The sequence below is a fragment of the Sphaeramia orbicularis genome, chromosome 19 (genome assembly GCF_902148855.1).
Source record: "Sphaeramia orbicularis chromosome 19, fSphaOr1.1, whole genome shotgun sequence".
Lineage (NCBI taxonomy): Eukaryota > Metazoa > Chordata > Actinopteri > Kurtiformes > Apogonidae > Sphaeramia > Sphaeramia orbicularis.
The window spans coordinates 34,458,670-34,486,599 of NC_043975.1; the positions used below are offsets into that span (position 1 = coordinate 34,458,670).

A 27,930-nucleotide genomic window follows, 5' to 3' on the forward strand; every position below is an offset into this window, starting at 1 on the left:
TCAAAGTCACTGGAACACTGGGAGAGGGTTACCTGATAAAGACTTCCAAGAGCCCAGATCCTGTGTTTACAGTGAAGATAAACCCTAAAAATATACCACACTTAATCTTCTTAAGAGGCATACGGTAGGGGTTAGTCTTTGACTGCCTGTTGGACAACACACACACATGCATACACACTGAGTTAGTAATTCCACCGCATCTTAACACCTGACATTCAACAAAAGGCTCTCCCATCTTCAGGTTCACTGCATGGTTTCAGTCTGCAGCCTCAGGTATTTGGCTGAAAGTCTCGACAACATGAGCGTGTCCAACCTTCTCAACCTCAACAGTCTCGGCAAGATCTGCGGGACCAGTCACAGCAATGAAATGGTGGTTCTGGACCGGGTCAAGAGGAAGAACTCTGTCAGACGCATGTCAATCATTGAGGATGGGCACATTGCTGAGGTTCTTTACCTCATTCCTAAACAATGCATGATGGATCAGCTTCCCTTCCTCAACCCCAACGACTACATTCTGTGTGAAAAGCTGGCCAGTATACCTGCAGAGATGTCAGGTAAGGATCAGTTTGTCTACATAAGTATAATAATAAATGTGTTAAAAAAATAGTATGTTGAATGAGTTATTACATACTGCTGGATCTACAGAGAAAAAAAAATACTGAACTTCCCTGTTCCTTAATGCAAATATTACTTGTGCATCCTCAGTCAGTGATTAAATATTATAATATATATAAAATATAATATTAAAAATAGCAAAAACTACACAAATATACAGTTTACATTAATAAACTGAGAGCTTTAGACACATTTGTAGTCATTATTGTGCTTACATAGACATAGACATAGACATAGACATAGACATAGACTTTATTTGTCATTCCAGATTTTCATCAAAAATGAAATTTTGATGCAATTGGTTCAGCAGGCAGCAGCAATACAAACAGGCACTGTATATACAGGATAATATATACAAGATAGAATACATATGCATATAAAAACTATAGCAGATAGAATAAATATGCATATAAAAACTATAGAATATAGAATAAATATGTATTTAAAAACTATACAATACAGAATATATATGCATATCAAAACTATAGAATACAGAATAAATATGCATATCAAAACTATAGAATACAGAAAAAATATGCATATAAAAACTACAGAATACAGAATAAATAATCATATAGAAACTATAGAATACAGAATAAATATGCATATAAAAACTGTGTGAGTATAAAAAGCTCTGGTTCTCTGATAAACTCTGTGTGAACTCTAATGTTCATTTCAACTCTGACTCTCTTTCATGCCATCATCATTTTGCTGGTGGGTTGTGGGAAATGTAGGAACTGTAACTCTACACAATCTAACTGTGTGAAACTACAGCGTGAGTTATATTCTGACCACGTTTACGGCTCACTGAAAAGTATTTATACTCCAACACTCTCCCTCTCAGTGCAGATGAGGTCATGGTTCAGAACCACAAAGCACTTAATGCCACTCCTACAGCCCTCTGAAAACACACACACACACACACACAAACACACACACACACATACAAACACACGCTCTCTGTGTTTTTGTGGACCACCCCTTTTTCCTTGGACCAGCAGTCCAGTTAGTTCCTCTCCTCACTTTGATCCAGTGCAGTGAGCGCTCCCGCAGATGTGCAGACACCAGCTATCATGAAAGACAAAGGTAGACGCCTTTTCTGTGAGTGTGAGAGAAAACAAGAACGTGTTTCTGCTTCTGTTCTTTATTTGTCTGTGTGTACTTACTTGTGTTCATTTGTGTCATGTTTAAGTCCAGTCTTTATTCAGTGAAGCTTATCTATCTTCAGTACAAATCATATCAGACTTTTTTACTTTTTCTTTATTGTATTGGTTTTTATCTTGTGGTTTGACTTTTAAATGTATGTATTTAAACAGTGTTAGATGCAGATGATTCTTACTGGTTTATTCCCATGTTTGATGTGTGACAATATTCTTTTACATCTTGTTTAAACTTCATCATCTATGACTTTATATGGGTCAGTTTCATATTACTTATTTTTTCCCATGATGAGAAACTAAATCTGCAGTTGCCAAGTGGGGAAAAGTGCGAGTACAGCTGTCACAGCTAATTGTAGTGCATCATTGTGGAGAACACCAGCATGTGATTTCACTTAGACTTCTGAATTAACCATTGTTTGCCTTGGATATTCAGTTAAAGTCACTTTAAGTAAATGAGGATATTTTCACATACATTACATTTCACAAGGGATATCGTCAACTAACGCAACTCATTAATTAATCTAAATGAGTGGCTGTTGGAATAAAAAAAAAAAAACCTTTCCTGCTTCTCTGGTTTAATGATGTTGCACTGACATCGAAGTAAAACTGAGGATTCACATGATCCACTCAGACTTTTACATCATCTTCTCATCACTGTTGGCAAATGTTATTCCGCTGCATTTTAACATCCTGTACTCAGCCTGAAAAATAAGTCTTGCCATTTGGAGATGTCTCGGATGGTTAGTGTATGAACGATGTAGTAAAGTTAAAACTATTAACTCCAAAAATCCTTTATTTTCTTCTCCTTTTCTTATCAAAACTCTGCACATGCATTTTCCTACATTAACAATGACATCCTACAGAAAGAACAAAAACATTTAATGGCTCGTATGACAGTGTAATATAAATATATAAATCATAAAAACATCATTGTGGAGTTGTGATGTTCTGGTGTTTAACCCATAAAGACCCAGTGTTACTTTTGTGTCAGTTCCCAAGTGATTTTTTTTTTCTATTTTTAACCTTTCTAACATGATTTATCACCATTTATTGTAATATGATCCTCTGTATTTTGTGTTTTTTTTTTGGTGAAAATCATGTATTTTCCTATATTTAATTTACTGATCATATTGATGTTCCAAAAAAAGCTCAGAGTAAATTCAATTATTATATAAAAACAACCAAAATCTCACCAAATTTCACCAAAATCTCTCATTAACGGAACATAAACCCAGTGTCCATCCACTGTCACTGATCCAACTCCATGGGTTTTAGTGGTGAATCAATGTTGTAGAAAATGATGGTGTTTCCATGGTAACTACGGAGCCTCTGAACATCCAAATGGGTCATATCTGATGACCATGAAAAGATGATAAACTGTATTTTACACCAATTATTTACATATATTGATAGGATTAGTGGATCAGCAGGTATTAAACAGTTTAAATCAGCAGTTGGTTTTGGTCGACAGTGGATGTTTGGGTGTTTATGGGTTAGTTGTGTGGCTATACTTCTAATCCTGGTAGCGAATGAGAAGCATATCTCAGATAAAAATGGAATTTCAATGTAAACGCCTAAAAAATCTGGACACCTCGTACAGATACTCCCTTCCATATTACACTAATAGACCCACATGTACAAACACAGTCATAACACACACACACACACACACACACACACACACACACACACATACATACATACACACACATACACACAGATGTAGGTTTTCACAGTTGGAGACAGTGGGGTCATGTGATCAGCTGTCTGTCTCAGGTTTCTCTCCATTTGCTGTCTTTCTAAATCGACCTTTTGCTAATACCTGACACAATATCAGCTTCACATTCTGATAGACATCTGGAAAGACTGGAAGACCTTGGGGACTTACATTTGATAGCTAATATTTGACCATCCTCTATTTTGTGGCCTATATACTTATGCTATCATATTACAGAGCTGCCACTTATTTCTTTACAGTGTCCTGGAGCCTGTCATTCTTCTGCGAGTTTAACACACTAAAACAACACATTACAGCAGCTATCTCCAGTGATCAAACTGACATTAAGATGGAGACATTTTAATCTATTTTGTTAGTGCGTGATTGTTACTATAGCAACAAATCTCCCCTGTTGCGGGGCAGATTTAGAGCCACATACCAAAGGTGCTTGACTCAATTTTCTTAGAATTCACGTGGCTCAGTTGGTCAATGGAAATAAACTTTTCCCCTGTTTTTCTGCAAGTGTGAGGACATTTTTGGGTTTCCATTCCAGGAAAGATGAGTAATTTTTAGTAATTTCAGAAGCCTTTAAGTCCCGGAAATACCTCTGTGTGTGTTGACTCCTTCTGAATCCAACTGCACGTATAAAAAAAGAAAAGATAAAGTGTGCCTGGTTATCTGTTTGTGTGATGAGCGTCCACACACTGGGAGGCAGAGCCACTCGACATGCCACATTCCTTCCTCCCTCTCCTGTGCTAATCACATTCAGGACCTTTCAAGTTGGCTGTGATTAGATTGCACAGGCATCCGCTGCTTCTGCCTGTAATACAGACATGAAAGAGACAGAGGGAGAAGGAATGAGGTTGAGCTTTGTATCCCCTTGTGTCACACCGGTACAGACTGACAAAAAGTTTACAATCAAATCTGTTTTAATATGTTCATGCAGTTTTCTGTTTGAGTTGATGACCACATTGTCACTGTATATTATAGTGAGAAACAAAGCATTCCTGTACTTTACATTTAGTTATGTAACCACTGAAAGGACACATCTGAGGGACTGTTTTGTAAAGAGGAGCTCATGCAGAAAAAGGATGAACTTCTTGGTATACAAATGTGTTTAACACTGTGAGGACTTTGCTAAAAAAAAAAAAAAACAACCCCCCCCCACAGATTTTGCTTTTTTGTTTTTTTTTTTATACAAATACATACAAATACATAACGTCTGATCAGGTCATGTATTAGTATGAGCTGGTAAAAGACAAACATTGCTCCAACAGGTTTTTTTCTCCATGAAACACTCACTAGTTCAGTGGTTCCCAACTTTTTTGGCCACATTTTAACATCACAAATTTCTGGCAACCCCAGACATTCAGAATGGAGACTTTTTTTTTTTAAACTAAAATAATTTGGTTTTGACCATGTAATAGTTTGCTATACTATGTTGCAGGTAAACATTAATTTTAGATGACATTTAGTCTATATAATGTATATTATTATGGATGGAGGCAGAAAATCCAGGTGTAGATTACTGCACAAAGTGAGAATTTTATTTTCCTTGGTCAGGATATGTACAGTCAGTCCAGCTTGGATTTACAAGGCTGACAATTAATACTGAACAAACAATAACTCAAACTATGAATTATGAAAGAGCTGCAGCATCTGAAACCAACCTCAATGAACATTTGACAGATAAACAGTACCACAGTGTTTCAGTTTCAGAGTTTGTCATGTATTTTATGTATTGTGATTGTCTCTCTCAACTCAAAATATATTTTTTATTAATAAGTTTTTATTTTTATCAATTACTAGAAATTTCAGGCGACCCCATTTGAATTCCAGGCGACCCCATATGGGGTCCCGACCCCGAGGTTGAAAAACACTGATGTTAAGTGTCATAAGATAACTTTTGTTACGATTTGGTGCTACATAAACAAAATTGGATGGGATGGGATGGGATGGGATGGGGTTGGGTTGGATTGGATTGGATTTGTTTCCTTCTTGGTCTGCTTGTTGTTGTAAAATGCTAATTTCTGTAAGCATACACCTACTGTTGGAATGGCCGGTGTCAGTAGGAGCTGCAGACACTGGCTGAATACATCGCTGACAGAGGCAGTCTTTTCCACTGAAAGTCACACAATCCCCAGCAGGAAAGGGTTTTCTGTCCAAAAAAGCAAGAAGAGAGAATTTAGTTTCATATTACAATTATTTGGGAAAAGTTTCCCCACATCCAAAGAATGTTCTGCATCACTGTTAAAGTCACAAATTACTTGCAAATGGTGCAGACGAAGCAGGCCGGGTGGTAGCTCTTCCCCAAGACTGTTACCACCTCTCCTTCCACAAATTCCCCACAGTTGTTGCAGAGCGTGCCATGAAGCCTCTGGAAGTCCAGGGGGCAAAGGTAGTCCCCATTCTTCATGAAGAACCCGGACTGGGCCAGGTCACAGCCACACACTGCAACCAGTCAACAAGCTTCACAGTTTATCATGTCTGTTATGGATTGGGATTGTTTCTGTCAACTCACCATACATTTTTATTAGTAAGGTTTTTTGTTTGTTTATTTGTTTGTTTTTTTAACAATTACTAGAAATTTCAGGTGACCCCATTTGAATTCTAGGTGACCCCACGTGGGGTTCCGACCCCAAGGTTGAAAAACACTGCATTAGTTCTTCTAGGTCAGTCTTTCTCAAATGGGGGTATGCATACCCACAGGGGTTCTTGGAAAAAGCCCAGGGGGTACTCGAAATTTTTTGGGAAAAATACATTAAATTAGTCATTATGTACTGAATACAAAATAAATAATGAGAATTAATATTTAAAATATATAAAACACAATAAATACAATAAATACATTCAGCTTTGGTAACATTTTAAGAACAGCTCTATTTTAAAGTATTCAAAATTAGTTTATTTGAGTAATTAAGTAATTATTTTTTGTTGATTAAAGATTCATTTATTTATTAAGGACCAATTCATTTATGTTTCTTATGAATGAAAGAGGGCAGTTTTCAGTTTATATTTTGCACACAAAATTTACTTATAAAGACTTGTTATTTTTAATATGGCCACAATACAAAACCTCCTATCTGAAAAAATCACTTTTTTCAGGAAACAAAAAAAAACCTGTTTAGTTTTATTATAGTATGGTCTTTGTTAAAGATATCCAAGCATATTCTACTGTTCTCAGACTCTCGTTCTATATTATGTGTTAACAATACATACTAGGTATTTATGCCTCCCAAAGTGCAGTCCATTTGATGTGAAAACTCAAAATCTAAAAATTTGCAGACAGGAGGTTTTGTTTTTTGGCCATCGATATTTGTTGTTTGTTTACAAACTTTTGAAAATAAAAACAGACACCATTTTTTCAATCAAAATTGCTGAGTGAGATTTCAGGATATTTGACTGAAAATTTATATTTCAGGGGGTCCTCAACTGTAAAAACTGTTTTAGGTTAACCCTTTAAGCACCAAAGTTGCAATATTGTGACAAGCAACAATACTGAATGAAACAGGCAGCTTTTTGAAATTTTGATCTCAAAATTGAATATTTCTCTAAAAAGAAAAAAAAAAACAAACAAACCAAAACTCTGGTGCCTAAAGGGTTAAAATCATGACTGTGGATATATGTTACAAACTGCACCACAGGAAATATCCCCAAGCATCCAAAAGCAAAGCAACAGTTGCAGTATTTTCTTGTATGAACCCAAAAACACACAAACAGTCACCAGTGACCAAAACCATCTACTGATGTAAAATGTTTAATATCTGTTCATCCATTAATCCTATCAATTCATGTCAATAATTGAACTAAAAGGCAGTTTCTCAGCTTTAAATCATCATCAGATATGACCCATATGGACGATCAGAGGCTCTGTAGTGAATGTGGAAACACCATCATCTTCTACAACATTGATTCACCAGTAAAACCCATGGAGCTGGATCAATAACAGTGGATGGAGACACTAATATCTTTGATGAAAAAGTTACTTTTTTTCCACTTTTCTCTGTTTCTTATATAATAACCCTCAACTTTAATCTGAGCTTTCATGATCATCTACATGATCAGCAAAGTAAATGTAGGAAATAAGCAGATTGTGACAGGGAAAAACCCAAAATTCAGAGGACAATTTTATAATAAATGGTGATAAATCGCTTAGGAAAGGTTAAATACAGAGAAAAAATATTTTTGGGAACTACCATCGAAGCAGCACTGGGTCTTTATGGGTTAAAAAGGATAAAAGATTAAAGATTGAGACAGTTAACATGATGTTTTATGTAACATACTTGCTGAAAATAAATGATAATGGGTTTCTTCTTCTTCCTGCAGTGCTCCATGCTCAGGATGGCTGCCACCCGGGGTCTCCCTCTGGGAAGAGGGTCATTCAGTGCCTCAGATGTGGGGAGTCATGCAAAGGAGAGGTGTTGAGAGTTCAGAGCAGTCACTTTCACATCAAGTGCTTCACGTGTAAGGGTGAGTAGTGTCAGTTCATTCATATTTAGATTAAAAATATGTGAACAGATGTAACCTGAAAGACCTAAGCAGCCGTTGGTGACCAAAAGCATCAACTGATCAAAAATGTTCAATATGTTTCAAACCATTAATCCTATCAATACATTAAAATAATAAAGGTAAAAAGCAGTGTCTCAGCTTTTCACCAGCATTTCATCAGATATGACAACATATTTTGCTGAAAAAGTCACTTTCCTTTCTGTTTTGTTTTAATAAGGTTGGAATTTACTCTGATCTTTTATGAACAACTTCATGCTCAGTACATTAAATATAGGAAAATACCAGTTTTTCAATTGGAAATTCCAAATGTAGAAGATATTATAATAAATGATGATGAATCACTTTGGTTAAATGTAGAGGAAAAATGCATTTGGAAGTCACCACAAAAATAGTTCTGTTATGAATTTAATAGAAAGGCCCCGAGATGAAATCTCTATGAGGCTTATTGAAGAATATGAGAATTAATTACTAAATTTGCAATGGTAACTAAAAATAAGAAACTCTCGATGAAATCAGAGATATTTTGGTGCTCTTGCTTCATTGACTTTAAACTATTTCCTATAATTATCTACTTTTCTACTATAATAATGTATAATAATGTAATACAATAATGTTAATTGTGGTGCAATTCAGTATTAACCCATAAAGACCTTTATTGCTACTTTATTTAAGTGCTACTTTATTTATCACCATTTATTATAATATTATCCTCTGTATTTTGTGTTTTTCAGTGCAAGTCAGGTATTTTTCTATATTTAATTCACTGATCATGTAGACGTACATTAAAGCTGAGATTTAAGTTGAGGGTTATTATATCAAAAACAGAAAACGGAGGAAATGGTGACTTTTCTCAACAAAATATATCAATAACTGAACAGAAACCAAGAGTCTCCATTCACTGTTATTGATCCAACTCCATGGGTTTTACTGGTGAATCAATGTTGTAGAAGATGATGGTGTTTCCATGGTAACTACGGAGCCTCTGAACATCCAACTGGGTCATATATGACCATGAAAAGATGACAAACTGTATTTTACACCAATTATTTACATGTATTGATAGGATTAGTGGATCAACAGGTATTAAACAGTTTATATCAGTAGATGCTTTCGGTGGATGTCTGGGTCTTCTATTATTAATATTTTAAATTTTTTTTATATCTGGTTTTTAAGAGTAATTCTTGACTCAAATGTTTAACCTCGTGTTTTCATGTTTCTTCATGTTTTTCATGATCTTGCACTTCTTTTGCTCTTGTGTACTTTTGTACTTTGCTGCTGTAAACTTGGAATTTCACCTTGTGGGACTAATAAAGGCTTATCTTATCTTATCTTATCTTTTTTTTTTTTTTTTTTTTTTTTTTTTTTCAATTTCTTGTTCATTTTAATGCTTGGTACAACTAAAGGTACATTTGTTTGGACAAATATAATGACAACAACAAAAATAGTACATAAGAGTTTAATTTAAGAGCTGATATCTATCCATTTTCCATGGTTTTCTTTTTCTTTTTTTAAATCTTATCTTATCTTATCTTATCTCTTTTTTTCTCCCTTCAATTTCTTGTTCATTTTAATGCCTGGAACAACTAAAGGTACATTGGTTTGGAGAAATATAATGATAACAACAAAAATAGTATGTAAGAGTTGAATTTAAGAGCTGATATTGATCCATTTTCCATGATTTTCTTTTTTAAAATCTTATCTTATCTTATCTTATCTTATCTTATCTTATCTTATCTTATCTTATCTTATCTTATCTTATCTTATCTACATTTGAGGGTCACTGTGCAAAATATTGACTGCACATTTTTGACACTACCATTATGTTTTTCTGCTTCAGATTGGGTGTAATTTGTCTGCGATCATCAAAAATTTCAGCTGAAAAGAAAAATTATTAGTCTCTGCAACATCTTTTGTTGTTTGGTTGGTTGGTTGGTTTTACATAACTGGAGAGGAGCTTTAAAAAAATAAAATCTTTCAGCGGGTTTAGATAACAATGACCAGGCTTTTTAGGCTGTTCATTAGTCAGACTTCAGTGTATTATTCCAAAACATTCTACCTCTACAATGGGCTGTTGTGGGAATCTCCTGGGTTGTCAGACACTCATCCACCGGAGTTACACCGCTTCGTGAAAAACATAGTTTGTTCGTTAGCCATTGTGCTGACTAATTGAGGCTGACAAGCTTCTCATTTTGTTGCCCTTTCATCACATTGGGATGGTGTTTACAGCACAGAGGAAACAAAGGCACTTTCAGGAACTAACAATAGTGGAAAAACCTGAGGACAGAAGGGGTCTGTAGCCTTTACATAATCAGAATCTGCTTTATTTCATTTAATTAGACATATCCGAGTGACAAGGACCATTAGTTTTTGAACAACAAATTAAATTCACTAGACATTCATAGTTGTCATTTGATCATTTGTCAGCAACAACTGTCTGGTGTCACATAAATGTTTGGACTTCAAAATAAACTATATGGACAAAAGTATTGGGACACGTTGAATTCAGGTGTTTCTTTTCTAACAGGGGTCTGGGATACAAAACAATGATGACAATTACAAATGTCTAAATATAATTTTATATTGTCATAAATATTATGGAATTGCATTTTGTAGTTTTATTTAAACTGTTATCTATGCTTCCAAAATGCCTCAGAGAGGGTTTGTACTTAATTTTTCTCAACATTGATTTTTTTTTTTTATCCATGAGTATGATTTTAAATGCTCTATGTCTAAATTTCTAAGATATTTTTCATGCTCTGACTGTAAATAATAATTTTCTATCACATCTAACCACCTACTTTCTTCACATCTTACTTAGGAAGAAAAATCTCCCATTAAACTTCAAGGAAATATTGATGTTTATGTCACAAATCCGTATGAACAGGACATCTTACAGCTGTAGCCATGATGTGTCCCAATATTTATGTCCATATAGTTTATAAACATCAATATTTCCTTTAAGTTTAATGGGAGATTTTTCTTCCTAAGTGAAATGTGAAGAAAGTCGATAATTAGTTGTGGTAGAAAATTATTATTTATGGTCAGAGCATGAAAAATATTTTTGAGATTTTGACGTAGAGCATTTAAAATCATAGTCATGGAGTTTTAAAAAAAATCAGTTGAGACAAATTAAGTAAAAACCATCCCTGAGGCATTTTGGAAGCAAAGATAACAATTTAAACAAAACTAACAAATGCAATGGCATGATATTTATGACAATATAAAACTATATTATGACATTTGTTATTATTGTTTTGTATCCCAGACCCCTGTTAGAAAAGAAACACCTGAATTCTACGTGTCCCAATACTTTGGCCCATAAAGTTTATTTGAAGTCCAAACAATAATGACAAATGTCATAATATGGTTTTATATTGTCATAAATATCATGGCATTGCATTTTGTAGTTTTGTTGAAATTATCTTTTCTTCCAAAATGCCTCACAGATGGTTTTTACTTAATTTCTCTCAACACTGATTTTTTTTGTCCGTGACTATGATTTTAAATGTTCTACCTTTAAATCTCTAAGATATTTTTCATGCTCTGACTGTAAATAATAATTTTCTACCACAACTAACCATTGACTTTCTTTACATTTCACTTAGGAAGAAAAATATCACATTAAACTTTAAGGAAATATTGATGTTTATAAACTATATGGACATAAATATTGGGACACATCATGGCTACAGCTGTAAGATGTCCTGGTCATGCTGATTTGTGACATAAACATCAATATTTCCTAATAGTTTAATGGGAGATTTTTCTTCCTAAGTGAGATGTGAACAAAGTAGGTGGTTAGTTGTGATAGAAAATTATTATTTACAGTCAGAGCATGAAAAATATCTTAGAAATTTAGACTTAGAACATTTAAAATCATTGTCATGGATAAAAAAAATCAATGTTGAGAGAAATTAAGTAAAAACCATCTCTGAGGCATTTTGGAAGCAAAAATAATTTAAATAAAGCTAAACAATGCAATGATATTTATCCAAGTATAAAACTATATTATGACATTTATCATGATTGTTTTGTATCCCAGACCCCTGTAAAAAAAGAAACACCTGAATTCAACATGTAGGAATACTTTTGTCCATATAGTGTTGTTAAAAATCATATTTCAAACATTTTGATTGTATGTACCACACAGTGGGACCAGAATAGACCAGTACAAATCTGTCCTTGGCTTCTCAGTGCATTCTGATCTAGCTGGGCCAGGACAGGTTCACAGTGACAGTGTCGGAAATGGTTTAGTCGGTATCAGATGTCTGACAATAACAATGTCTGACAAGTGTTACTGGCCTGATAAATACAGGCACGGCTACAGTTCATGTAGACAAACACACACAGAAGCAAATGCAAACAGAAGCCCATTCCAGACCACTAAATCAGAGCCTCCAAACCCTGTTTATCTCATCCCCTCAATAAATCATACAGTTATTTTTACAAAGCATTTGGAATTCTGGCCCTACTACTCTTGGATAATAAACTGAAGTAGATTTGGTGACATTTATGCTGCTGTGTATTAAAAGTAGATTGTTCTAATGAAGTAACAGTGCTTCAAAAATCACGATGTATTTTCCGTTTGGTTTTCTCAGTCTTTTCCTGTTGTTGAGAACTTGTTGACTGGTTGCAGTGTGTGGCTGTGACCTGGCCCAGTCCGGGTTCTTCATGAAGAATGGGGACTACCTTTGCCCCCTGGACTTCCAGAGGCTTCATGGCACGCTCTGCAACAACTGTGGGGAATTTGTGGAAGGAGAGGTGGTAACAGTCTTGGGGAAGAGCTACCACCCGGCCTGCTTCGTCTGCACCATTTGCAAGTAATTTGTGACTTTAACAGTGATGCAGAACATTCTTTGGATGTGGGGAAACTTTTCCCAAATAATTGTAATATGAAACTAAATTCTCTCTTCTTGCTTTTTTGGACAGAAAACCCTTTCCTGCTGGGGATTGTGTGACTTTCAGTGGAAAAGACTGCCTCTGTCAGCGATGTATTCAGCCAGTGTCTGCAGCTCCTACTGACACCGGCCATTCCAACAGTAGGTGTATGCTTACAGAAATTAGCATTTTACAACAACAAGCAGACCAAGAAGGAAACAAATCCAATCCAATCCAACCCAACCCCATCCCATCCCATCCCATCCCATCCAATTTTGTTTATGTAGCACCAAATCGTAACAAAAGTTATCTTATGACACTTAACATCAGTGTTTTTCAACCTCGGGGTCGGGACCCCATATGGGGTCGCCTGGAATTCAAATGGGGTCGCCTGAAATTTCTAGTAATTGATAAAAATAAAAACTTATTAATAAAAAATATATTTTGAGTTGAGAGAGACAATCACAATACATAAAATACATGACAAACTCTGAAACTGAAACACTGTGGTACTGTTTATTTTTCAAATGTTCATTGTGGTCAGTTTCAGATGCTGCAGCTCTTTCATAATTCATAGTTTGAGTTCTTGTTTGTTCAGTATTAATTGTCAGCCTTGTAAATCCAAGCTGGACTGACTGTACATATCCTGACCAAGGAGAATAAGATTCTTGCTTTGTGCAGTAATCTACACCTGGCTTTTCTGCCTCCGTCCATAATAATTTACATTATATAGACTAAATGTCATCTAAAATGAATTTCAGATTAAATTTATTTGCAACATAGTATAGCAAACTATTACATGATCAAAGGCAAATTAATTTTAGCAAAAAAATAGTCTCTGTCTTGATTGTCTGCGGTCACCACAACTTTGTAATGTTAAAATGGGGTGATGAGCCCAAAAAGGTTGGGAACCACTGCTTTACATACAGAGCTGGTTGGAACCAGACTCTGAAGCCAATTTACAAAAACCCAACAGAATCCTCCAGGAGCAAACACTTGTGATGTGACAGCAGTGAGGAAAAACTTCCTTTTAATAGGCAGAAACCTGGGGCAGACCCTTACTCCTGCAGGATAGTCGTCTGCCTTGACCAGTTGGGGTAAAAGAGAGCGAGTAAAGGAGGAGCAAAAGAGAAAGAGAGATTGGGAGAGAAGGGGAGAAAGGGGGGAAGTAGGGGGAGACACATGGATGCAAAAGCCTTTTTGGTCTCAAAGTATGCAAGACGTATTTCTTTTTGGTAACATGTATTTGAGATGTTGTGATTCATCTTGTCAAGAGGCTAATCTATGTATTTTATGCAGTACTTTATAATTACTATTAAAAATAGATGTTAAAAATGATCAGAAAGTCCATGTTTAATGCTCAAATATGCTCTTAGAAAGAAGAGATAAATAAGATGATTGAAGATAGATGACACATACATTGCAACAGTTCGCCCCCAGAAAAAACAAGTAAGAAACACTGGGGTATTAGAATGGAGACGTCACCATGGAAACAAAAATTGCAACATGGGAAGTAGATTTTCTTTGCATTGGCAGCATCAGCAGCCCATTCACACTGTCACCTGATTGACAGTTGATGTGAAAACTAATGGTCAGCACATTGTTACACTGGTCAGGCTGATACTGCTCTTACCTCCTCCTGGTACATGTTTTTCTTCTTTTTTTTTTTTTTTTTACTCACAAGGCTGAGTCAAAATTACCTCATGAATCCTATTTTACTCCTGGTTTCTGCCTGGACATTAGAGATACAGTAGAACAGGGGTGTCAAACTCATGTTAGCCCAGGGGTCACAGACAGCCCAATATGCTCGCAAGTGGGCCAGAAATTAATAACAATGAAACAAGTAAAATTATATTATGAAAATGTTTACATCTGCAAAGTTTCCATAAAAGTCTGAATAACATGAACAATCTGAAATGTCTGTGCAATTTTAACAATATGATGCCTCAGTTTATCATTTACACATACAACTACAAATGCACAAAACATTTAGTAACAGGCAGAATAGTTATAAAATTGCTCTTACTTCTCTTAAGACATTTCAGGTTCTTCATATTTCTTCAAGTTATCCACATTTTTTGTGAAAGGATAGTTTGTAAATGTAAACATCTTCATATTATTTATCATGTTTTTACACTAAAACAAAGAGAAAATTTGCTGTTTTCATTATTTATAGGTTATTATGATAGTATTTTACTGGTCTGACCCACTTCAATTAAAATGATTTTGACACCACTGATTGTTAATATCGTCAGTATAATTTTTACATTTCACAAATTTGTCCCAAGGACCCTTTGGCGGGCCAGTTTTGGGCCGTATGTTTAACACCGGTGCAGTAAAACATTCAGCATGAGGGATTATTAAGGGATCTGGACCTACAAAGTAGCAAGCAAAGTTTATTTATATAGCACCTTTCACAGACAAAAGAAGTCACAAAGTGCTTCACAAAATAAAATACAAATAGAAAACAGATAAAATTACAATCACCAAAAGGTATAAATTAACCCTTTCATGCATGAATTATGAGAACCTGGGTCGAGATTTTTTTCCTGAGTGTTTTTATTACTCTTTAGGCATGAAATACAATACTTACAATTTTTGCAGATGATACTAATTTGCTTTATTCGAGAGCAAATATGAAACAAATATTTGAAACTGTGGAAAAGGAATTGATCAAGTTAAAAAAAAATGGTTTGATGTAAATAAGTTATCACTTAATGAAGATAAAACAAAATTTATGGTTTTTGGTGGTGCTAAGGTAAATTATGATATAAAACTGAAAATTAATGGAATTGAAATTGAAAGAGTGTATGAAACAAAGTTTTTGGGAGTGATTGACCATAAACTCTGTTGGAAACCACAAATAGAATATATCAAACGTAAAATGTCCAAGGCTGTTTCGATTCTTTTTAAAACTCGAGATTTGTTAAAAAATGTTTGCATACGTTGTATTGTTCACTTGTAATGCCATATATGTCATACTGTGTGGAAATATGGGGCAATGTGTATAAAACTAATATAGACCCGATAATTAAACTCCAAAAAAAAGCTATTAGAGTCATAAACAAAGCCGGTTATTTTCAATCAAGTAATCCACTTTTTGTAGAATCTGTAATGCGGCTAGTACAAACACTGAATCCAAATGCAGAAACTCGGACACAAAAATAAGGTTCAAAGAATTTATTATTCACACACAGGTGAAAGAATAATAATAATGACAGAATCTTGAGGATAAAGGTGGGAGATATCCTCCTCTGATTCGTCCTCCGGTTCGAGGGCGGCAGCCCGTCTCCCCGAGCGGTGTTTGGGGTTTTTTTCCCGACTGGGGAAAAGCAAAGGGAAGTCAGGGACGGAAACAGGTCATGCACAGACAGGCTATCACTCAGGCAACAGGACATAAGGGCTAGACAAATACTCACGTACCAGAAAGTCAGGGCGAGAAGATCGAAACCAGGAAATCCAATGAGGCAGACAAAACCGACAGGGAGCAGGCAGTAGGCAAAAAATCGAGGAATCCAAAAAGGGTCACAACAGGCAGACAAAACGAACAAACGAGGTCAAGACGCTGGTAAGAACTACAGGAGTTACAAACTGGCGACTGACAAGGGGAAAGGACAGGGTTTAAATACACAAAAGGGAGGGAAGACAACTAGACACAGGTGGAGCAAATCAGGGCGGAGACAGGTAATCAGGACAGAGGTCAGGATGAACGGGGAACAGGAAGTAAAGACGACGGACAAGACACATGAGGGAAAACTTAACAAAATAAAACAGGAAATGACAAACAAAACATAAAAGACAGACAAAACCAGACTAGCGTCTGGCAGCAGGTATGACAGAATCTGGTTTACTAAAATTTTTTGATATTGTATATTTAAAAACAATGGAATTTATGTTTCATGCTAAAAGTAAAAATCTTCCTGTTTGTATTCAGAAAATTTTTAAGTTAAGAGAAGGGAATTATAATTTAAGAGGGATGTTTGTGTTTGAAACTTGTAAAGTAAGAACAAATGTTAAATATCACTGTGTATCTGTTATTGGGGTCAAATTATGGAACAAATTGAAGGATGAAGTGAAATTGTGTAGCTCGCTGTCGAGTTTCAAAAAAGCTTTAATTTGTCAAATTCTCAAGGGCTATGAAAGTAATATGATTTCAAAGTGACTTAAGAAACCGAATGTAGAATAATTTGTGTTAATGTTTAATCTGCTGCAACTTTTGGTGTGGAGTTGGAGTAAGGATGGGAATAGGAGAAGCAGAAATAAGCCTCTGGCTTCAGCTTCTTCCTTTTTCAGTTAACAATTGTGTTAATTTTATGTTTGTTTGTTTTTTAATATGTATGTGTTTTGTACATAACTGAAATAAAAATATTCATTCATTCATTCACTCATTCAAAAAAACAATGCAATTGAATTTTTTTAATTTTTATGAACCTGCCTTTCATTTAGTTAGAAAAACATCCACTCAGCTGGACACCATGCATTTAATTTTTGAAGCAAAGAAAAATGTAAAGCTCATCATCAGAAAGTCATATACTGTGTGAAAACTATTCATTCATTCATTAATTTTTTGTTTATTTCGAGCATTTACAGAATACATGTATATTCAACATTCTAAAATCATTCATCTACACTTGAAAAGGAGTGGGAAGAAGAAAAACTATGAAACAAAACATTTTTCATGCAGCTAATCTGAAGTCTTCTCACATTTTAACCTAGTCGAATACTAGTTATTAGAGATCATTTGCAAAAAAAAAAAACTTTTTGATTAAGAAAACTGTTCATTACAGTCTAATAACAATTAGCAATTGATTTAAAGCATGTTACTGCAGATCAGGTTTATCAAGAACAGCAAAGATACAGTAATGATAAGTATTGCAGTGGATGGGATGATGCATGAGTGTCCACTGTGTCGGCTGATATAATAATAATAATAATAATAATAATAATAATAATAATAATAATAATAATAATAAGTTGCTTTTACAAAGTATTTTTCATTTAGCAGAATCTCAAAGTGCTACAGAGAGAAGGTATGGAACTAAAACAACAAAACCTATGAATATATCAGAGAACAGCTGTAGAATAAGTGTCCACTGTAGTGACCAGTATGCATGAAAGGGTTAAAATAAACATGGTGGTCATAAGTCTGTGTAGGACCTTGTTAAAGAGATCAAAAGAACAAAAGCTCAAAGGTTCTGTAATGTCAGATGAACTCTTTCATTGTTCTGTTCAGCTGCTGTGTGTTTTGTATGAAAACACCTTTACAGATGCACAGTGTGTAGCCTTTATTTCATGGCTGTGTGTGTTTTCAGTCTGCGGCGGCTGCGGTAGAGAGATCAAGAACGGCCAGGCTCTGTTGGCTCTCGGAGGACAGTGGCACCTCGGCTGCTTCAAGTGCAAAGTCTGCAGGAGGGTACTGAGTGGAGAATACATCAGCAAGTAAATACAAATGTCCTTATATTTGATATTCCCTTAGTTTATTACAGCAAATGGGCAAACTATCAGGGATTTTGTCAAACCTGTATGTTTTACTGATGAGTAATAAGTTTTTTGGGGGGGTGTTTAGTATATGTTTCTCTTTGTAGGTTTGTACTTCACAGGAAATTTGCCTAATTTAAATTTACTCAAACTGGAGAAAATTTTACTCTACTCTTTAACATTTGGTCCCTCTCCAAAAACAGTAAAAGATACTCATTGGGTAGAGCTCTCCAAACTTAATATACAGCCAAATTTACTCTTTTTGAGGAAAATACTCAGTAATTTTTTCCTGTGTAGAAACTATGTGATCCTATAATGCATATATTTTTAACATGTACATATATAGGTTCATTTGTTTCCTTTTTCAGGGATGGTGTTCCATACTGTGAGAGAGACTACCAGATTCATTTTGGTGTACAATGTGAAGCCTGTCAGAAGTTTATAACAGGGAAAGTCCTGGAGGTATATAATGATTTTGCCACTTGGACAGTAATGCTCTGGATTGTTTATGTGTTTACATGTTTAATGTGTTATCAAAAATCATCTCGGCATATGTTGGATTTGAGCCAAAAACAATCATAAATGTAAAACTATGCTTGTGTTTGTCGACAAAGGAAAGGAAAGAAACACATTTTAAGCCATAAAGACCCAGGGCTACTTTTATGGCAGTACCAAAATATATTTATTTTTACTCTGGGCAATATTTAACTTTTCTTAAGTGATTTATCACCATTTATTATTATATAATCCTCTGTATTTTGCTTTGTTTTTTAGTGAAGAGTATTTTCTGATGTTTAATTTACTGATCATGTAGATGTTAATAAAAGCTCAGATTAAAGTTGAGGGTTATTTTATTAAAAAAAAAAACAGAGAAAACTGAACAAAAAGTGACTTTTTAGGCAAAGATTTCATTAACTTAACATAAACTAAGTGTCTTCATCCACTGTTAATTATCAAACTCCGTGGGTTTTACTGGTGAATCAATGTTGTAGAAGATGACAGTGTTTCCATGGTAACTACAGAGCCTCTGAAAGTCCAAATGGGTCATATTTGATGACCATGAAAAGATGACAAACTGTATTTTACATCAATTATTTCAATGTATTGATAGGATTAGAGGATTAACAGGTATTAAACATTTTAGATTATGAGATGATTTTGGTCTCCAGTGGAGGTTTGGGGCTTTTTGGATTAATACTTAAATTTGACTTCAAATTTTGTTACGTTTTCCTTGAAGTTTATTTTCCTACAAAATAAATGTAAATCACAGAACACTGTATTTTCTGTGACATTGCAAAGTAAATCTGCATGGCCATAGTTTTAGCCTGTATCTCATACTTTTACCTGTTGTTGTCTGCTGCAGGCAGGGGATAAACATTATCATCCCAGCTGTGCACGGTGCAGCCGATGTGACAGAATGTTCACAGAAGGAGAAGAAATGTACTTGCAAGGTCAGTTGAACTGCTGATTATACATGTCTCTAGTGAACACTGGGACTGTAGTCTAATGAATATCTGAGGGCTTACATTTACATTTTGTTGTTTAATATAAAGGTGACTGTCAAATCAGAATAATACAGACAGTTAGTTTTCCAAAAGAGTTATAAAAGTATACGTCTCATATATTATTTGTTCGTACTTTTTGTTTGTTTGTGCTGTAAAAGGTTGCACTATGTAACTGTTCATGTCCTCACAGGATCAACTGTCTGGCACCCACACTGCAGAGACAACAGCCGAACTGAAGACAGTTACCAGGTAAAATCTTTCACAAATTAGTCCTATTCACTTCAAAAACCAAACTCTTACCAAGTGTATTTTTCTCATTTCTAGTCAAAATATCTCATCACACTAAAAATAAGACATAATCACCCAAAGAGTAACTTTTCAGTGAAATATAAGAACTTATTTTTAGACAATTGATCTCGAAAATCTTATTTCAAGAAATTTTACCAAGATAATTTTCACTTGTTCCATTGGAAGATTTTTTTGCTTGAATAAAGCAAAAAAAAAATAAAATTGAATTAACCAAAAAGAAATCTGCCAAGGGAACAAGTGAAAATGATCTTTCTTAGATTTCTTGAAATAAGATTTTCAAGATCTGTTGTCTAAAAATAAGTTCTTAAATCTCACTGAAAAGTTACTCTTTAGGTGATTATGTCTTATTTTACGTGTGATGAGATATTTTGACTAGTAATGAGAAAAATACACTTGGTAAGATTTAGATTTTTGCAGTGTTCCACCTTCAGATCTAAATGTTGAATACAGCTCAATGTATATTAGAAGCAGCTTTCTTTTCCCTAGTGCAGTGAGTGTGATCTATGAGTCAGATGCATAATGTCATCACTACTCATTCTCTTCCTTTCCAGGTCAGCAGATCAAAAAAGCCCTGTCTTGATTACTTTTTCCCCCCACATAAGCTAAAGGTTATTATTGTGCAAGCCTGTTGTTTGCACTGGTGGCTTTTAGAGTGAGCAAGCTGTAATCTCAGGCTTCAAGATTAACTGCACTTGCTTGTTTCACATGCAAGATGAACACTGTGCATTAGACTGGCCAGCATCTTGTGTATCACTTTAAGGAAAAACAAAGAAAACAACAATCACTGTGATTTTGAATAGTGCAGTCCATCATAAGGAAGCAAAGCTTACATCTATGCATGGCTAAAGGGAAAAATAAAATTACACTCTTGCCTTTTTAAAAATGATTTAGCACTTAAAATGTCTACGCTGGCAGTGTTGCATGCTTGGCTGTGTTAATTCCTTGCCTTAATTTAGAATCTGCACAATATAATACACACCACACTGAGAACAGTACTGTTATTCAGTAGAAGGAATGTGCCATTTTAAGTGTAAATAAACTAATTACAAACCAGACTAGTGCACATAAGCTGCTTTATGATTTATAGATTGCTTTGTAGCAGATAGTAGAGCAGAGTTGTAGTGCACATTCTTCACTGTAAAAATATGTCTGTTAGTTAAATGAATTATGGAAACAAAGTGAAATGTAACACTGTTGAGTAGATTTTGTTGTACAAGTTGTAACATATGAACACAATATATTAACATTTAGTCAAATGTGGAACCTATGTATATCTTAAAAAGTTCTGGTTAAAAATGTTACATTTAATTAAGTTTTTAAAATTACATTTTAATTATTTTTCAGGAAATATAAATCTATGAATTGATATTACACGTCACTATGTTGCCAGAATTCATTTATTGTCACTTTACTCATTAACATCTGTCACTGTCAATGAGATTTACACAAATATTGGACAGTAAATAGATTAGAAATAAATGAATGTAATGGACAATTTAAAAAAAAATGTCCTTACTTATTCGACATTATTTAAAAAGCATTACTTTCAGCAGAAGCTCAAAATGATTGAAAACAATGACTTCAAATTGAGTAAATACCTACTTTCTTTACTCTTTCATTTTCTCCAAATTTACTTAATACTACATTGTTGGATTTTTTTCCAACTGAATTTGGTTAAAATGTAACGCATAGATGTTTAATTCAACTTATTATTTATTAAATCTAAATGATGTATTTCTTTATTGACTCAGTATTAACTGACCTCAGTGTCACTTCTTATAATATAGTTGTTCTAAGGAAAAAGCAGTGGAAGATTGTTTTTCTGTAGGAATAGATCATTGTTGGTAAATGTAGATACTTAAAGCATGTTTTTTTCTTCCTCAGCCCACACTCTCATCATCTGAAAGCTCGTCGTCCAGACCAGGCTCCTGTACTCCAGGAAGTCCAGGTCGATCTCTCTGTGTAAGTCCCACTGTCACCATCTGTCAGCGCCTTCCATGGTGCACAATTCACCATGGGTTGAGTTACATTTTATTTATCCTTTATTTACACAGGGGAGTCACGTCGACAAAATATCTCTCTTGCAAGATATTTCTTGTTGACATGAAAGAAAACATATCTTAGGAAATAGCCCATTTCAACAAATTTCATATTGTCTGAACACGTTTTAGATTTCACCTTGACTGATCGGAACTGTTTTATCTGGCTTGTGAGAAAATCTGATTTCAATTGTGGTTGAATGAAGAACATCCTATAAAATGTCTCTTTTGTTGGTTCTAAAACCAAAGCAACCACATATTGAATTAGAGTTTAATGTCTTTGCTCAATTTGAATGCAAATGCAATTCAGATTGAATGTGACCATGAATCGACCTCAGTGCCCTTTTCTCCTCCACCTATTGATGACCCTGTTGGTACATATATGGTATGGAATTAACTTTTCCCCCATTAAAACACCAAATGTGAGCCAAAAATACTTACCATTTTTACTACAGATTGTAATGTGTCAGTAGTTACTGGGTGAACAGTTACTTCCTCATGTGCCAAACCGAGGCCACTGTGGTGTTGTGGGATGAAAGTTTGATTCCTCCCAGACTTTATGCAATGAGCGACTCCTGACCTTTCATCTGACTTACCCAAACTGTCTCTCCAACCTCTGTGTCCTTATCCTCACCCCCATCCTCCTCTTTCCTCTCCTCCCTCTCCTGTCCTGGTCCCAGGCGAAAGTAGATAATGAGATCATTGATTACCGAGACTTAGCAGCAATTCCCAGAGTCAAGGCTATATATGATATAGAGCATCCTGATATGATATCCTATAAGTCTGTGAACAACAACTCCTCTGCTTTGGACAACAAAGGCCACAGACAAGACAGGCAAAGCCCTGCAGAGGTAACTTCACTCACAGCTCCTGAGCTGTATCCAGTGAGATGTTTGTGTGCCATTGTTTTGGTGGGTTTCTTGGTTTGGCTTATGAGTCAAACCAAGTGCAGTCTTGTTTTGTTGCTCTGGCGTTTAACTTCATTTGATTCGATATTGTGGGAAACGGACAAATGAATCTTTGAGTGTGATTTGGAGCACTTGTGTTTGCAGCTTAGGTTGGTACCAAACAAAATATTTTGCATATCTTTGCGTGTCTGTTGTATATTTATCATATCTCTTGTAATATACTGCACTTTTAAGAATGTCTGCATGTGTAAGTATATATTTAACATGAGTATGTATGGTCTGTGCTGCTTTACCTGTAACTACCATAGAAGAATTAGAAAATGATCATGTAATATTACAATCTAACACTTTTGTTTGTTTCATTTTATATGTTGTTTTCATGTTTGGTCATATTTCAGGGCATATTTAAGATTAGTATATTTTTCATGGACTTGGATGAGAAGTAAATATTGCACTATGTTAATACATGGATTTTCTCTCTTTTATTTTTGTTTTTAGTCTCCAGGGAATATATCTGAAAACACAGAGGTAAGTCTTTTCTTCATAATTTCCCTGAAAGTAGTATAATAGCTGCTTTAACAATCTTGACCCGTTTCCTTTTTCTTCCCTCCTTGTAGGAGAGTTATGATATGAGGAAGCACATACCAAAATCCTCAAGCCATGGAACTTTTGGAGCTTATGCGGCGTATAATCGCCACAGCTACACTCCAACCACGCCCAGATCACCGCAGCATTTCCACCGACCAGGTGAGAACGATGCTGTGAGATCAACTAAATCCTCTGTTCACTGCTCTTGTAGATAATACTGATTCCTGTCTGCTGTTGTGCCACCTCTCCTTCATCTCTTCACCCACCTTCTCCTCTTCCTCTTCACTTGTGGCCACTTCTTTTCTCTGAATAACAAACAGGGTTGATGCTTTCTTCCTCTTTACTGTCTGGCAACAATGACAACTGCCCCACTCCCCCTTTATGTCACCACTTTCTCCCTCACAAAGGTAAGACCCCTGCCCTTCTTCAACCTTTTCCCTTCACCTCTTTCTTACTGCTTATGTACAACCTCCCATTCAGCACTTATATTAAATGAAAAACACACCTTTTGACTTTATTTAAACGACAAGAACCTATGGTGTGCTTAATGGTGGTGAAAATAGCTGACAAAAACTGGTTTCTGCTTAAAATGTAGAAGTAACATACAGTGAAGTGAGTGTTTCCTGGAAACACTGGGCCATCTAGTGGTGAAAAGTCAGAATTTTTGTAACATTTGTGATGTAGACAAAGCAGCAGGTCATATTTCTAGCAATAGGAAAATTCTCTCCTGTGCTTTTTTTTTCTACATTAAATTTAAAGTGATTAAATAAATTTAAAAAAAAAATCCCATGCACATCTTCACTCTGCAGCTTTATAGCACAAATGAAAACTGTCTGAGGCAAGAGAGAAAAAATAGTGTTGGTTCAGAAAAGATATTTTTAGCCTCATAGCATAATTACCCATTATCATTTTTCTGTGTAACTTTATTCTCCTAAAACTGTTAATTCCTGTTTCATCATTTGCTATAGGACCTGAAAAAAATATGACTTAGGCAATCATTTTGTGAGGCTAAGGATATGACAAACCAATCACACATTATCTTTGCAGTTGTGAGAATTAAGCTATGAAATGACAGAAATATTGTCACCTATTGAATGCCGCTGTATACTTTATTACTCATCATATTACAGTATTGCAGGTTTAGTGTTTATGACTTGAATATTAAGTGCTGATCCTGTGTTATTTTCTATCTGCAGCAGATCAAGGCTTCAACATGTACACGAGACCTCCCATTTATAAACAGCATGGTATGGAAATAAGTTTTTTCCATCGGTAGCAACTTGAATCAGCTTAAGATATGTGTTTGTTTGTTTGTTTTTTTTGGTGAATAGGTGTATTTGTACATTTAATTCTCAGTGTGTGTCAAAACCAGACCTTCTCATGTTTGACTTCAACTGTATATACTATAACTAGATCTATAGGAATAGAACAGTACTGAGAAGTGTTATCAGCAAAAGACTAAACATGGTATTCTTAGTAACTCTGATTTAATTTGGCCACAGAGATACGTCACTGTAATTCATCATGAGCTAATCTTTCTGCTGTTCTCTTTCACGTAGATCTAAATTCCTCCGTATCCCAGACATCCTCTTTGCCTGGATATGCTCGCAATGGCCTCAATCCAGTAAGAGCAACATTACTGATGCCTAATTCTTCCTTTTAGTTTTATTATATAAGGCTACTGACATCAATCAGTAGGCTTAATTCGGAGAAAATACTCACATTTAACTCACTTAGGTATGACGTTCAGTTTCTATTATGATACACATCTACAGTCACATGGTTTTTATTGGTTTGATTTGTATTGATAACTGTAGAAACACACTAAAGAATCTATATATGGGTTGGTCCAATACATTAAATGACCAGAAGGGAAGCTCTAAAGACTGATCATCAGCTGCACACATGTTAAAGTGTTTATAACTGAAGGAGTGATATCGGAAAAAGTGAATAAACTGTTTTTCTTATGTGTTTTCTATCTCACAGTACAATGGTGAACAAAGCAGAGGTGAGAATACAGATACATCTACTCCTGGATGATTTTATCAACAACTGTGCATACACTAAAAACATCAGTTTGTGATCTTTGTATGGTCTTTGTTCTTTGTCTTTCAGATTTTAAGGTACGTGACAGGACTCAAACAGAGTTTTGTATGATCCTCAGTCTTTGGCTGTCCTCTTTTTCCTGTTTGCTTTGGCATCTCCATCAGCATGTTTGGAATTCTCAGTCTGAATGAATGAATACATTGCGTAATTGAATAAAAAATAACATCTTTACTCATGATGTTTTAGCTTTTTGCATAAAACTCATCTTATCCACTTACATTTTCTTATTGCATGTGTTTGTTTTCTGTAGCTCATCCATGGCGGACACCCACTAATACAGATGGACAGGGGGTTGTCTATGCCTAATTTGTTGGAACCAAAAGCAAGTATTATTTATAGATTATTTATTTTTGTTATGTTTGCATCTTGTTGTTTTCTGTTAAAATGAGTCTTAGAGATGATTCACTTTTTTTTGGGTTGTCGGAGACTGTACAAGGAAGTCAGTGCTTGTGCTTGTTTGTTTGTTTTGTTGTTGCTGAGGCTGAAAAACTGAAACTACTCACAGTACAATGGTTTCACAATAGACGTTTCCATTCTTGGTGCATGACTTTACAATGTCATCTACAATCCTAATAACTCATTGTGAAAATATTTAAGAGATGTTTTAGTTATTCATTTAGATTTGTCTTTTAAAGGTCTACCCATATGAAATGCTCATGGTTGCCAACAGAGGCCGAGTGAAACTTCCCAAGGATGTGGACAGAACACAACTCGAGGTACAAGAGTATATGAAAAAAACATTAGCATCATTGCATTTATTTTGTCTCTGAATGGATAGAGGGACAAATGAAGAGAAATTAATCTTTTTGTGTTTTTAGTCCTTGCACTTGAATTGCTTTCTCTGTTGTAAAGTTGTTCTTCTCTCTTTTCTGATCTTCACTTCAGCGCCATCTGTCACCAGATTCATTCTTCAAGCTCTTTGATATGGATATTCAGGAATTTGACAGGCTTCCACTTTGGAAACGCAACGATATGAAAAAGAAAGCTAATCTCTTCTAAAGGCTGCCTCGAGGGTGTATAAATTTATTGTTAATACGCTGTATATGCCTGATTTTCTGAAGCTCTAATTAACGTTAATTTGTTCATTTGGCAAAAAAAAAAAAAAAAAAAAAAAAAAGTCTCTTGCCTAAAAACACAACAAGCCAATAATGTCTTTACAGGGACGCAAAGCTTCCTAATTATTGTGTTTAGATTATTGTAATATATTCTGATTTAATGTGTTATACCTCAAATCACATATAAATAAGGAACTCAGTCTTGGCTTTGGTATAGATAGGATTTATTATTCTTATGTCGGCCCTGTTTCCCCAGAAAATACGTTCATATTGGACGATTTGGCTGCACATAACTAGTGTCCACTGATTACGAATGCCACAGTGAGAGGTAATTATGTAGTCTGAGAAAAGGTATGGACTAAAGGTGCACATATACTTACAGTTAATTTGTCTTGATTACAAACCTTTGCAGACATTGGTTAGCAAATGATAAGGAGTGCACAGTACTGAGTGCATAATGCTTGTGTTACAAGATAATAAAAATTAAATGACTGAAACATATATTTTATACCTATATCATGGTTATAGCATTAAGATATTATATTTTTGTTACTTATCCAATATTTGCTTTGTCTTTCTCAAGGTTACATAAACAACATGATTAACCATAAAACTGAACAGAGTTATGAGCATTGTATTAATCATCACTGAAATGTGCTTTATTGACTTCTTTATTTGGATGTTTAAAATGATCAGTGTTATACTGTGTGTGTTGTTATTAACATGGCCCGATCACTGTGTATTTTATGTTGACACTGCTACCTTGACCCACAAAAAGAACCCTAAATAAAAGATTAAGTCTTGTATGAACTGAATAAAGAAGTGACTTTTTAATGACAGAATTAATATTTGTGTACTGAGGCATCTGTTTTAAACACATGCTGTATTATAATTTCATGACAGGATAAAACTGGAGCATAAAATTAGACAAAGTGAAAAAATGTTGCCTGTCTCTTTAATGTGGATTTCTAAGAACTTGAACAACATCAGACACTCTTGATCTTCTTTTCTGTATTCTGAGGAGACATGTTCATGGTTCATTCTGTGTACAGTATGCATTTCT

At 34.9% G+C, this 27,930-nt stretch overlaps 1 protein-coding gene and 1 long non-coding RNA gene across 9 annotated transcripts; one reads left to right on the forward strand and one right to left on the reverse strand.

The window, feature by feature from the left end:
* Positions 1–139: 139 nt before the first annotated feature.
* Positions 140–27,710, forward strand: LOC115410176 (actin-binding LIM protein 1-like). Of its 8 annotated transcripts, none has more exons than XM_030121667.1 (21): positions 140–554; positions 7,819–7,962; positions 12,638–12,821; positions 12,931–13,040; positions 18,192–18,318; positions 18,726–18,819; positions 19,721–19,808; positions 20,053–20,111; positions 20,723–20,779; positions 22,056–22,133; positions 22,891–23,061; positions 23,617–23,646; positions 23,736–23,865; positions 24,027–24,113; positions 24,906–24,953; positions 25,266–25,330; positions 25,693–25,714; positions 25,822–25,829; positions 26,063–26,134; positions 26,448–26,528; positions 26,698–27,710. In XM_030121667.1, exons 1-21 carry the CDS (start codon positions 251–253, stop codon positions 26,809–26,811), a joined length of 2,073 nt encoding a protein of 690 aa, XP_029977527.1. In that variant the 5' UTR covers positions 140–250; the 3' UTR covers positions 26,812–27,710. The 8 variants fall into 8 exon arrangements, with proteins under 8 accessions (XP_029977527.1, XP_029977531.1, XP_029977534.1 ...); XM_030121666.1 differs by having other exon boundaries at positions 141–554; positions 24,903–24,953; XM_030121671.1 differs by lacking the exon at positions 24,027–24,113.
* LOC115410177 (uncharacterized) lies at positions 5,546–5,947 on the reverse strand. The gene is made up of 2 exons (XR_003934068.1): positions 5,760–5,947; positions 5,546–5,650 (listed from the first exon to the last, which is right to left on the reverse strand). It is a non-coding gene; the product is annotated as an uncharacterized LOC115410177 (long non-coding RNA).
* Positions 27,711–27,930: the final 220 nt, after the last annotated feature.

Excerpts from the sequence above, each read along its gene's own strand:
- LOC115410176 (XM_030121666.1), top strand. The coding sequence starts at position 251 with ATGGTTTCAGTCTGCAGCCTCAGGTATTTGGCTGAAAGTCTCGACAAC. Across the intron at positions 20,112-20,722 it reads GAACTGAAGACAGTTACCAG|GTCAGCAGATCAAAAAAGCC; the intron begins GTAAAATCTTTC and ends CTTCCTTTCCAG. Across the intron at positions 23,062-23,616 it reads ACAGGCAAAGCCCTGCAGAG|TCTCCAGGGAATATATCTGA; the intron begins GTAACTTCACTC and ends TTTTGTTTTTAG.